The sequence below is a fragment of the Clytia hemisphaerica genome, unplaced genomic scaffold (genome assembly GCF_902728285.1).
Source record: "Clytia hemisphaerica strain Z4C2 unplaced genomic scaffold, Clytia hemisphaerica genome assembly, whole genome shotgun sequence".
Lineage (NCBI taxonomy): Eukaryota > Metazoa > Cnidaria > Hydrozoa > Leptothecata > Clytiidae > Clytia > Clytia hemisphaerica.
In genome coordinates, this window is record NW_027103674.1 from 1,490,671 (window position 1) to 1,504,370 (window position 13,700).

The window sequence follows — 13,700 nt, forward strand, 5'->3', positions numbered from 1 at the left end:
TGCTCCGCCACCGTATATTAGGGCCAAATTGAAAAGTCCCGTTTCTGTCACGGAAGGAAATCAGAGCCTTTTTTGGTCTATTTTTGAAAAATGGTAAACTTAATGAAAATAGTATTAGTCCTGAATTAAAGCCTTCATAGTACTACTACTTCCAAACCAAAATAAATTTCATAAAAATTTTTCCTCATTGAATAATACACCTTATCGGAAATTCCACCTCATCGCGTTGTTGCTACGCAACACTTTTTGGGAGGTAAACAAAGCGCGATATTGCGGTTTTCAGGCAAAAAGCCTTACAAAACACCCAAAATATTGATGCCAAAAGAGCCTCCAAATCAACTGAAGAACCACCGAAGTTGTTGTTTTTCTCTTTCTAATAGCTTCTGCTAGCATCTTGAAAGCTTTGTTTAGTTTGTATTTTTTAAATTCAGTGTATTTTTAGGAACATATAAAAAAGCCAGATATAAGCAAATGAGTTCTTGTTTTATGCTGGAACTTTTAGCGCTACTCGCGCTACCATTTATGTTTACCTCCCAATTACAACGGATCCATTTTAGCGCGATTGTTTTTTTGGAATTTCCGATAAGGTGTATTGAGCTTTGAAGGTTCTGTCATGGAAGGAACGCAGCAAAGACATTAAAAAAGACAAAAGTATGCTGATTCAGATTCCTGTGAATTTAAAGAGAATTTTAAAACCAAAATACCACCAGAAGAAACTTATGTCTATCTGCTTGTTATTGAAAAAAGAACTGAGTCAAAAATATTAATTTCAATGGCTACAGGCCTTTGCAACTGAGAAAGGTCAGTGTCACGGAAGGACACCGTCACGGAAGGAAAAAATTCCTATTTTTCAAAATCAGCAATAAGCCATAAGCAAAGAGCTCTTACCCATGTCTATTTTTAGCTGTTAAAGCATAATGATTTGAGTTGAGTTCTTTTTCAGGACATGAAACTTGGATATTCAAAATCTACTCAAAATTCCGCTTCCACTGATATATAACATGATAGGGTTCAAGTTAAAATATTCCGGTTTTTTTGGATTTCAGCCTAAAAATGACCCATTTTTGGCCAAAAAAGTTATGAAACGCTAAAAATCATAAATGAGAAATAGGTAATTATTTTCCTGAATTTGTAAGAAATACATACTAGAATGAGAAAAATAAACTTAAATTTAAAACATGAGCTAAATCCAAAAAAAAACCCGGGTTTTTCCAAAATTAGCCTACGAAACATTTTGATCAAAAATGAGAAAATCCACCTTGCAGGACCTCTAGTTCATTGTAATTCTGCATTTTTGACTCCATTTTTTGCATATTCTGATATACTCTACCTATTTGAAGAATTCTCAAGCATAGAAATCTCAATTCAAGTACAATTGACGAAAAGATGGGGGAATTTTGTCATAGGCCCAAATTTTCCGTCACGGCGTGACAAAAACTAAAAAGGGCTACAGAAAATCTTGTAGGTTGATTTTTGAATTTCTATTTCAGGTTTCTGATTAACACTATATGGTTGTTGTTTCATGGAGAAAATTAAGACCTGATTCCACTCTCATAGATTTTTACAGGCTATTGAAAATTTTCCGTCACGGCGTGACAAAAACTCTGAACTAGTACTAGTCAGTGAAAAAATGGATTTGAAAGCCTCAAATCATAGGTTAACCAGTCCAAGTTCTATAGAAAGTTGACTCAGCTTGCAAAAGAGGCCTTTCGGTTAGTTTTTTGAATCTATACCTGAAAAAAAAACCCTGTAATAAGGACATCATTCCAAAGCAGTTTTTTTTCAGTACCGTGGCAGCAGGCTCAGATTTAGCCTATGTTGATTTTTCGGGAACATATGCATGTTATATATCCAATTGTCGGAAATCGTATGTAGATTTAATTTTTTTAATCGAACTTTAATTTGTTCGATGAGGTTCGATTAGTCCGATTGTTCGATTGGTTCAAAAAGTTCGATTGATCGGGTCTGGATAAGAAAGGCTGCTTGGTCTCGATATTGGATTGCATTTTTTTCATGGTTTATTTTTAGGTATAAACATTTCTAGTAGATAAACAAGTACAATAATGCTTCAATTCCTTGCATACTTTGGAATAGCACTATGGGTTGTTGTTGCTGTAGTTCATTTGGTGGCATTCTTAAGAGCGTAAGAATTTTTCCCCTCAACAATACGTAATATAAATATACTAAAATTACAAAATTTTCTGACTTTATATTTTGCGAATCAACTTTTTTAAAATCGGATTCTGAATTTTTTTTTGGATTTAATTTTGCCATCAGCAATTTTACACAACTTTGGGGGTTATAGTTTTTAGTAAAAATGGCAAAAATCGTGAAAATACAAAATTAAGTCTCACAAAAATTTATTTGATTTAAAATATACTTTTTATAGCTATTGGTTTAAAGAAAAGTCATGACATCAGGTCAAGGCTTACAAGGTTTGAAAATACTAAATCAAATGATTATTTATTTTGCAGGAAGTTCTATCTCTTCACCTACAATTCTCAAACCAACAAGATGGATAATCCTATAGGAATTTCAATAGTTAAGGTATTTTTAATTAATGTTATGACTATCAAGGCTCGAAATAATGATTTCAAGTGGGTTGAACATAATACTTGATAAAGTTTGCTTTAGCTTGTAAATTATGATTTGTCCAATGTTCGACCTTGATGGGGGTAACCAAATTTCATAAAAAACCATCAAAATCATTAGGATTGCCATATAATTCCACATTATGCAAAAATCTTTCGGGACTGAGAAATATGGTAGTTTTACAATGATAATTAACAAATCTATTCAGTACTGTTCAAAATCATCCACGTCTTTCAATTTTAAAACCCCAAAAGTGTATCAATGAGCAGTCAAAAGACGTAGGATAGGAATCTTCCCCTTGAATCGTGTACGTAAAATTGCAGACCCTGTGAAAACAATTGCCTGGTTCTTTATGATTTTTTTTAATCACCCGTAGGAAAGCTACAAAATTAAAACTTTATTATTTTATCTTATTTAAAATTGAAGACCTTGGTTAATTACACACCCGAAGTGATCACCAATTTGGAATCAGTCTTTTGTTTGGAGTACCCTTTATTTGAAGTTGTAATTTGTATTCAAGATGAAGAAAGCTCCATTTTGTCTCATGTTTCAAATATCGTCAAGAAGTATCCTAATGTTGATTGTAGAATCTTTTCTGGTAAGTTATCCCCAAATCTAGATTTCCTAACTATCGCAACCCTACCTAATTCAATGAATCACATGTCTAGCATGTAAATACTTGCGTACATTTTTTGTTTTGTGATGACGTCATCACAAAAGTTTCAACCTTCATAACTTTTGATGGCAAAATTTTCAAGGCATGTTTTATACATGCCTTGAAATCATGCTCTTTCCGCTGGAACCATCAGAATTAGAATATTTTCAAAAAAATAAATTTTTGCCCAGCCACCTGATGACGTCATCTGGCAGGTGGCCAGGTGGCAAAATTTGGTGTTACTGTTTAAAATTATAAGTTATTAAAAATTATAAGACCCTCTAAGGATCATCTGTGCCAAATTTCATGCTTTTATCACCATCTGAAGTATTTTTGTGCTAACAGACCTCACTACTTTGGTTAAATTATATTATACAGAGGGTTTAATCTTATTCTTCTCATGTTGCAGGCGCAGAGAATGTTGGTGTTAATCCCAAGATAAATAATCTGATGCAATGCTATGACTCATTGAAATATGAACATGTTTGGATATGTGACAGTAATATCAAAGGTCTGACACAAGCTGATTTCAACTATCCGCTCTTCTTCTATACATAATCAACCTTATTTCATCTTGGTTACTACACTATTTGAAATAGTTTTATAAGAATTCATAGATAAACTCAGTGTCATGTTTGTTGAAAATTATATTTTTTTGCTATGAACTTCTTTTCTTGGTTCTTACTTTCACCTCAGTTTACAAAGGCACTTTGGGAGAAATGGCATCAAACCTAAATGATAATGTTGGCATGATACACCAGGTTATTAATTAAACCATTTTTTAAACAGTTATGATTTAAATATGATTTGGATTAGTTCCTATTTAACCTGGATTGCCAGCCATCAAACAAAAGATTATTTAGTTAGGAGACTTAAAAATATCAATTTGCGTGACGCTGAAACCAACAATATTGCATGTTCACCATTAATAAATTGTTGATATTATGCTTTCTTCAAACACAGTACAAGAAAAGTATTTGTTAAACTTACTTGAATAAAACATTCATTGTATATAAACCTTAAATTGTCTTCTAGCTTCCATTCATTGATTTGACGTGTAAAGGCTATGGGGCATCACTTGAGAAGGTTGAGTGCGATTATCATTTTTCTATTGCAATTTTTTCATACATTTTCATTAAATGAAATCGTCCAAATTTTGTCATCAAATGATGTCTGTCTCATTTTTTAAAATGATCCTCTCATTCTATGCAGGTTTACTTTGGGACACATCACGCACGATGGTATTTATTCTTCAACACACTCAATGTCCCATGTTGCAATGGGATGTCTTCTATCTTCAATAAAAGTATTCTAGAAAAACATGGTAGGATAGTTTTATTTATACTATGCGCCACTGCAATGGCATTATTTCTTATCTAAACTCAAATTATAAAGTTTTTTGCCTCCCCAATTTAAATCTTGGGAATTTAGCACTTTTGTCTTTCAACAGGTTTAGTGTCCCTGAATCATAGTACAAAATATAAGACTGCCCCTAAAAATCTTGATTTATTATCAGCCTAACTAAATTTCTGAAATTTTCAATAAGCATTTACAATAAAGTGTTCCTAAAAATATTGACTTCCTGTCACCATTTTGGGTGATCGGTAGATTGGCCAGAAAAATTATGTGTTATGACCGTAGCATAAAGGTAGAGCATCTGGCTATGGTGCGTAGGTTTATTGCAGCTAGAGAAAAGGGAGCTTTTGGGTTACCCTTGACTGCGGTCCCAAACTATACTTACTTATGTTTTATGAAATTTAGTTTGAGCAGTTTGTTTACATTTACAGCAGAGGATTTTAGGCCTAGTGCATACAATTCGATTTCTTTTCACCAAGTACTATGTAATTTGATTTAAATAATTACTTTTTTTTCATTGTACAGGTGGATTAAAAGCTCTCGCAAACAACATAGCAGAAGATCACTATATGGCTATGAATTTCTATGAAAAGTAAAACCATTGTTAAAATTGTTATACAAGTGTGTCTCAAAAAAGCGGTATTGTAAAATCCTGAATCAAATTAATTCATGTGTTGAATAAATTTTTACAAATGGTAATTTTGGAATTATGCAGCTTCTAAAAAAACTGAATTTTAATAAAAATATTATTTATGAATTATAAACTTGCATCATTGTAAAACTAAGCTTCCAACTAAGACAGTGATATTAAAATCACAACTTTACTTTGTAAGATATAAGATTTATTTTTTTGGGACACACTGTATACAGTAGTCTGTCTATTTTCATTTGGATAACACTTTTAACGGTTAAGAAAAAACTTCATCCACTACCAAAAAAATGAAAATGAAAATGCTTGTAAAAAATAGTATCCAAATGATAGTGGCAGACTAGACAATCCAACTCTCTACAACAATGCCAGTTTTTTCCGTTTATATTATTGTCTATAAAATTATTATAAAACTTTATGTTTTGAGATCTCTCAATTTATATAGGAAATTGATATTCCTGAATTCTGAGAAAACATGAAAATATTGTCCCCTTCTTGATTCTAATGAAGTAAAACTATAGAAATACTTTGGTCTGCTGTGATGATTCTCACAAGGCTGGAAGTATTAAAATAATTGTATATTTTTTTCTTGTAGTGGTTATAAACTTGTGCTCAGTACTGAACCTGCTTATCAAAACCCAAGTCAGATGTCATATCCGTATTTCGTCAACAGAATGACAAGGTTAGATCTTTATTGTGAAAGTTCATTCCATTCGCTTTTTAACTTTTGTTGGAGTTATGTCTGAATGAGCTGACATTGTTTCTTTTGTTGGAATTATGTCTGGAATGAGTTGACATGGTTTCCACATTATAGAAAAAAAATGACACCTCCCGTGTACTGTATGCTGACATGTTAAAAGTTCGATTTTGAACTAGTTTTTAAATGGAAAATGTTTGTTTTTTCATAATAATACCGGGTGACCCACGAAAAAGTTCAGACGTTTCCCGACGTCTTGAGGCCGAATAAATGTCCCAAAGTGCTTGGACTTTTGATATTTAGAAAGTAGATATCCTAACTTAAAATTTGAGCTATCACTTTTTAAATTTGACCAACTTGTTCTCTACTTATGAGCTTTTAAAGTCAAAATTCACTTTTCGGAAAGTGTAAAAAACACGTAAAAAAGAGGTATTAAATTTATGCAATCAATTAGAAAATCACTTACAAATTGGCTTATTAACAAGTTTTATGACATTAATAATGAATAAAAACACCTTTAAAAGTAATTTTTGTTTAAAACAAGACTAGTTTTTATAAAAATTGGCGCTTTATTAGATTTTTCAGATTTTTTTCAAAAAATGTATATCAAAAACGTCTAAAAATACCAAATTTGATTCCCTTTTTTTTTACGTGTTTTTTACACTTTCCGAAAAGTGAATTTTGACTTTAAAAGCTCATAAGTAGAGAACAAGTTGGTCAAATTTAAAAAATGATAGCTCAAATTTCAAGTTAGGATATCTACTTTCTAAATATCAAAACTCCAAGCACTTTGGGACATTTGTTCGGCCTCAAGACGTCGGGAAACGTCTGAACTTTTTCGTGGGTCACCCGGTATATTTTCAATATAATTTGGACACATGTCATTCATATTTCTAATAATTTTCAGAAAAACATAGGTGACAGTTTACATTCATTTTTCCCTCGGCAAATAGGGCTTAAAAACCTTAAGAATCATTTCGACAGTTGATAATAATTATTAGCCATTCAAAAAAACTTATTTTTGGCCGAAGAGACAGGAAAAAATCATGTTCTTGCTTTTTCCACTGTAATTTTCGAGTCTTCGTTTCGATAGAGTTATCCGTGTGAGAGTTATTTACGAATTTGATAAAATCCTACTACTGCTTGTGTAGCAGCGTTTCATTGTTTCATTGTTTCATTGTAATAATTATGTGTAACTTATTTGTAACTCACTTGTAGGTGGCAAATTTTACGATTAACGATGTTGCCCTCAGGTTTCCTGGAGCCACTCATCGAAAACATTTGTCTTGGATTGTTTTTCTCGTGGAGTATTCAGTACTTGTATTCAATTTACTTTTGGAAAGTATTATTTCTGCATGAAATAATTTGGTTATCCTCAGATGCTCTTTTGCTTTGCACCATAGAAAAAGTAAGGATTCTTTATAACATTGGGTGTGCCATAAAAAAGTTACTCTCTTTGAAGTGGATTTTCTTGAGATTAATTTTTAAGAGAACAATTCTTTTGCAATAGCAAGAGGAAACTTAAAATTTTGGTCGATTGGATCAAAATCTTGTGTTCCAATAAATAAAAAAGTTATTTTCAGAAAGTGCTCAAAAAGTGGCGCATCCGGTGTTTTTATGCCTTTTATTCATAGAAGTTTGTTAGGAATACGGTAATTCTGGTTTTTCTCACTGTCTTATCATTCAAAAAAAAGCTTAAAGGAAATTTTAGTTTATCATTTCCAATGCAAGAAACTTTTTTAAAGAGTTGCTTGCATTGTTAATGAAACACAAAATATCCCTGTCGTAATGGTTATGCTAGGAAAATTGCAAAGAAAAATGAAGTGCAAACAAAATCTTTTTTTATAGACCTATACATTGGATAGTAAAGCACTCTGAGGTTTCTTGTGTTTTGCCTGTAAGAAAGAAATCATCAGTGCAGTGCAGTTTAATAGCCAAAATGTTAATTATTTTTAATGTTTCATATTGTTCGAACCAAGCCATTTTCTGGATATTTTACCCATGACATCTTTTATAGGAGTACATGTTGAGTAATTACTTAAAATGTTGCAGCAGTTTGACTGGGAATCACTGAATATTTTTGTCAAAAGGTCTCTGGATATTTTACCCATGACATCTTTTATATAGGAGTACATAAATGATTACTTAAAATGTACCAGCGTTTCGTTGCCCTAAAAGGTCTATGGGATCTTTTGTGGTCTCACTTACACCAATGCTTGGATTACTTTAAGGGAAGAAATTTTGGCGGGAACTTAATTTGGCAGATTTGGTCAAAATCCGCCAAATTAAGTTCCCGCCAAATTTAATCTTTTTCCGTCATCCCTCAAATTAAATTCCCGCCAAATCTAAATTACTCTATTTATTCCCCCAAATGTGTGCTATTTCAGGCTTTAAAACAAGTTTTCCTTTTTTAATGGCGTTTTTTGGACAAAATTAATATCCTATATCCGCCCCATTAAATTCCCGCCAAATTAAATTTTTCAAGTTAACCGCCTAATTAAATTCCCTCTGAAAAAACTTTTTCGACCGTCCACCAAATTAAATTCCTGCAAAAATTTCTTCCTTTAAAGGTAGTCTATTTTGAATCGTTTAATGTGTTCCTGTTTCTACCTGTTTGCAGGTGTTTGGCATATCCAGAAAAAGAATCTTGTAATGATTTTGTTAGGTTTTGTACAGAAGAAAACTGATAAATGATGAAATTTTAGATTAGTCTTGATTTTATTGGACATTTAGTTGTATGTGAAGCCGCTACTTTGACATTTTTTAAATAAAGAAAATTAGTTTTCACTTAGTACAGATATACTCTCGGGTACCTAATAGCCCGCCGCTAATTAATTTCCCGAAAATTTTCCACCCAGGACATTCTTATTCCAACCCCCCCCCCGCTTATTAACTTTTAAGATTTTTTCCAACCCCCCCGGCTATATTAGGTACCCAAGAGTACTGGAAATGAGATTTTGCATAGTTTTATTTTCACCTACTTTATTACTTTTCATTTCAGAAATTCCATTCGTCACTTTTGGAGCTGTTTTTTGGTTGGCTTTTCCGTGAAATTTCAACGTATTACATTTTCGCGAGAGCAGTCTGGGACCGAAGTATCACGTGGAACAAATCAAAATATAAAATCAATTTTGATGTACAATCCATTTCAAAATTTTTACCAACCAAAAATGAAAACAAAAATATTTAGAATTTCTTTGAATTTATGTCAGTGTCGACTGACTGTTTTAGTGCTAGTAAGCAATGAAAATCAATCATGAAATTCAAGGTGTAGAATTCTCACTCCCCAACAATTTTACACCTTTTTGGACCTACCTCCGGGTGCCACGGTGGAGGTCCTATGAATTAACCTCTGTCTGCTCGTCCGTTCGTTCGTTCGTCTGTTACCAGCTTTTCTCGAGATTGGCTCATTAGTTTTTTCTGATTTTTTGCACAAAGATGCAAAATGGCAATGGCCAAAATGTGACGGAGCCCGATTTTCGAAAAAAAATCATTTCCGGCCGAAAATGCCGGAAATATGCCGGAAAAACCGGTTTTTTGGCATTTCCTCAAGATTTCATCATTAGTTTTTTCTGATTTTTTGCACAAAGATGCGTATTAACAATGATGCAAAATGTCAATACCTAAATTGTGACGGAGCCCGATTTTCGAAAAACATCTTTTTCCGGCCGAAAATGCCGGAAATATGCCGGAAAAACTGTTTTTTTGGCATTTTCTCGAGATTTTATCATTAGTTTTTTCTGATTTTTTGCTCAAAGATGCGTGTTAACAATGCCCAAATCATGGCCGAGTCAGATTTTTCAGAAAATGTTTTTTCCGGCCAAAAAAGCCGGAAATTTCCGTTTTTGCAGATTTGCAGATTTTTTCGTTTCATGTCTTTGTTTTTTTCAAACAAAAACATTATTAATAGCAATGCCCACCATCAAGCATGTTTCAATTTTCAATAAAATAGATTTTTGAAGCCGGAACTTTCTAAAAATCGCCAGAACAGCCGAGAATTGCTGGATTCCATGAATTTCTCGAGTTGTTCTCGTATTATTCTGCATTTTCATACTATTGTTCTCATTTTTCAATTGTCTTATTACATCAATCTTCAGGTAGGTCCATTCAGCATGTAGCTTGTTTTACTTATTTTTGACGCTTATGATAATTGCATCTTTCATGATATCTGATGCGCTTATCTAAAATTATTTAAAAGATTCTTTTTCACATGAACTATATATGCAAAGTTATTTTAATTTTTTTTGAATTTATGTCAGTGTCGACTGACTGCTTTTATAGTAAGCAATGATACAATATTGAAATTCTAGATGTAGAATTCTCACTTCCCCAACAAGAAGAAATTTTTGCGGGAAGAAAATTTCACGGATTTTTATTTCGCGGTTGAGAGAATTTTTTGTTCATAATGTGGCCTATTTTGCCCTATAAATACCAATTTTTGGGGTAATTTTTTAAATCCTGAAAATATTCATGATTCGTGGAATTTACTTTCGCGGATTTATAAAGAAACTATAAATTTCTTTCCGCAAAAATTTCTTTCCGCGAAAATTTCTTGCCTTAAGGTATTTATTTTGACGCTTATGATAATTGCATCTTTCATATGATATCTGATGCACTTATCTAAAATTTATATACTGTAAAAGATTCTTTTTCACATGAACTATGTATGCCAAGTTACGCTGAGAACTAAAGCAAAACTTTTTTTTTCTTCAATTTTTACAAACATCAAAATTAAAGTTATCAACATGCAATCATTTATGAATTGTCAATGTTTGGGGCGGGGGTAAGTTTATCTACAATACATACATTCACAAACACACACTTAGATAATAAATATAATTTAAGAATTTAGGAATTATACCCAATCGAAAGGAAATATTATCCGAACTGTATTTTAGTTAGAAATTTATTTACATAATAATTCTTCAGTATATTTATTTTAGGTTTTAGTATCTAGAGCTATTAGAATATTTTTAGAATTATTTTGACAATGATATGCTCGTCCTTTAAAGGCCTGTTTCCATCGATCGCGCGAGCGTGCACGCTAGGCCAAAATTCTTAAAATAGATTTGGCCGCACACTCCGCGCGATCAATGTTTGATTTCCATAAAAAACATACACAATCTGTATGTTTACATTTTTTTGTTTACTCAGCAGTTTTTCGCTTTCTTGATTGGTTAAAAAATTGTCAATTGAGATGTGCGCTCCTGTACGCTCAAAAAAGTTGAAAATTTTCAGCGTAGAAAAGAGCACAAAAGCGTACAAGAGCGTACACTTTTTGTGTACAGGCAAAATTTCCTAAAATAGCACATGACGTCACGAATTAAATTTTCTTGTACACAAAAAGTGTATGCTCTGTTTATCTGGCACCCGATGTAGAAATTTTCTTCCGACACGCTAAAGCTCTGAAGGTCGGGAAAATTTTCAACATCTGGAAGAAATACATTACGGAATTTCGCCTGACCGCGTAATTTTTTAGAAAAATGGGCCCGAGTGCAATTTGGACAGGGAAGGTGTCATGGCCGACAAAATTTGGGTCAGAAAAAACTTTAAAAGGTTTCACGAAATAAATTCAAATATAAAACTTTTTGGAGAAGGAATCATGCAAAATATTATCATTCTTTTCACAAGGAGGGCATGTAGAAATACTCAAATAAGTATTTTTCCTTCTTTAAACTGATCACAGAAGTAAAAACAAAATAGAAATAACATTGTACACAAAAAATCCTGAAAGAAGAGAAAAGTCATAATCATCATCTATAATAACACTAAAAGAAAAACTAAAGCTATAGAAAATGAATACTAACCCTCAATGAACACTTTTGTGAAGTTTAATAAAGATTTTATCCAAAAAACTTCAGTTCTGGAACACTGAAGTCGGTTTGTCGGTTGTCGGCCGGTGGACAACAGTTATATTTGGAGGACGGTCTAAGATAGATAACAACATGAAAGTTACTGATAAAAGCCTAAGCCCATAGGAACATACCTGCTTTAGTTTCTTTGGTCTTTGAATGGTATAAAATTTGAGAAAGTGCAGAAAAAATCAGCCATCAAAACAAACAAAAACAAAAGTTATGATTATCAACTTTTCTGTGGTAGAAACACATTTTTTGGGTTGGTGCACATACAGAAATTACACTGGATACTAAAGCTAATATTCAGGGAGTGATAAGTACAGTTAAAGTACAAAAAATCCATCAAAAGAAACCAAAAACAACCATACAGCACACATTTTTGAAAATTACATCAGCCATGTTGTTATTAATTTTTGCCGACATACTCATGCCGTGGTAACTAACGACAGTGATTTGACGGTCTTTTTGAGGCGCCAGATCTCAAAAAACAATTTTTGAGCGTTCAGCACGGCCCCGAAAATGAGGGCTAAACTTATGTCGGCACATCAATGGACGACTACTATTTCTCTCTGATGGTATATTGGCTCGCTCCTTTAGAGCTTTAGCGTGGGCGGCCGCCAATACGCCATCGGGATATCAGATAATGCTCTTGTACGCTTTTCTACGCTGAAAATGTTCAACTTTTTTGAGCGTACAGGACATCTCAATTGGTAAGGGATCTTCTCAAAAATAAATTCGCTTAAATAATCGAATTTAAGCGAAAAATTCGCTTAAATAATCGAAGTACTTCGATTATTTAACAATCGAAATTCGATTATTTAGTCACCTCAGTTCGATTATTTAGTCCCCTCAGTTCGACTATTTAATTTTATGATTCGATTAATTAATCCTTTTGATTCCAAAATATAATCGAATTTTTTCCAAAAGATAGTCGAATATCGGTTATTTTTTCTTACGTAGATCGAAAACAGCACAAACAAGCCTTTGTCTACTGTGGATTTGAAAGACAGAAGAAAAAAATATTTTCAAAAAGCCGTAGTCAAATCAACCAATGACTGCATAATTCTTCTTACCTTTAAGGATTTTTGATCTACCAAGGGGCATCATAAATTATGAAATGATAAAATAATCCTTTTGTGAATCACATTATCGCATCATCTTTAAGTTTCTTAATGTTTGGATAACAATTCCACGATCTCTCCACGATAAAGTACTTCTATCTTTTTCTATCTTTTTAATTTCCACACACTTTTTCTCTGTGATCAACCTCTCAACACGGAATTCCTCTCAACACAGTTGCTTCTTATGTCTTTGTTATTGTTTTTCGATTCGAAAATAGCACTCCATCGCTGTGTTCATGTTCAAATCAAAAAGGGCAAAACAAAAAAAAGATAAAAGGATAAAAGGGAGAGCACTCACAAGATCAAGAATACGTCATTACGTCATATAAAAGCAGGAAGAAAACAATCTTTTGCTCTATTGTTCTGTTCGCAACGTCAATCATGGCATTTTGATTGGTCAATGCAACATTTTTTTCTTACAAGTTACGTCATGCTCTATTATTCTGTTTGCAAAAATGGATTCGAATTTACATCCAGGTTTTTTTTAATGGCTAGATAAGAGATCGAATCATCGCGCAGAATTATTGATGTTGTTGCACTTTTTCTCATCTAAAAAATGAAGTCGTTGCATTGTTTTTCGCGCGAGTTCATTTTTTTTGCCAATCAATTGCGTCACGCATTCGAAAGATTCGAAAATGTGCAATCAAAACATTGAATTCATTTGTGAGTTTGGTTTTGAGAAGAAAACATTTTCTAAAAATTAAACCTAAAATATTGTGATTTTATTCATATTTTGTATTTTTGAAAAGACTTTGAAACAGAAAGTTATAAAAAT

General features: G+C 32.6%; 1 protein-coding gene across 1 annotated transcript; it reads left to right on the forward strand.

Annotated features, from left to right (window-relative positions):
• Window positions 1-2,028: 2,028 nt before the first annotated feature.
• On the forward strand, window positions 2,029-9,151 carry LOC136803459 (ceramide glucosyltransferase-like). Its single transcript, XM_067060187.1, has 11 exons — window positions 2,029-2,143; window positions 2,475-2,547; window positions 3,019-3,190; window positions 3,657-3,758; window positions 3,944-4,008; window positions 4,283-4,333; window positions 4,460-4,571; window positions 5,129-5,195; window positions 5,848-5,934; window positions 7,168-7,357; window positions 8,951-9,151. Exons 1-11 carry the CDS (start codon window positions 2,064-2,066, stop codon window positions 9,137-9,139), a joined length of 1,188 nt encoding a protein of 395 aa, XP_066916288.1. The 5' UTR covers window positions 2,029-2,063; the 3' UTR covers window positions 9,140-9,151.
• The last annotated feature ends 4,549 nt before the right edge of the window (window positions 9,152-13,700 follow it).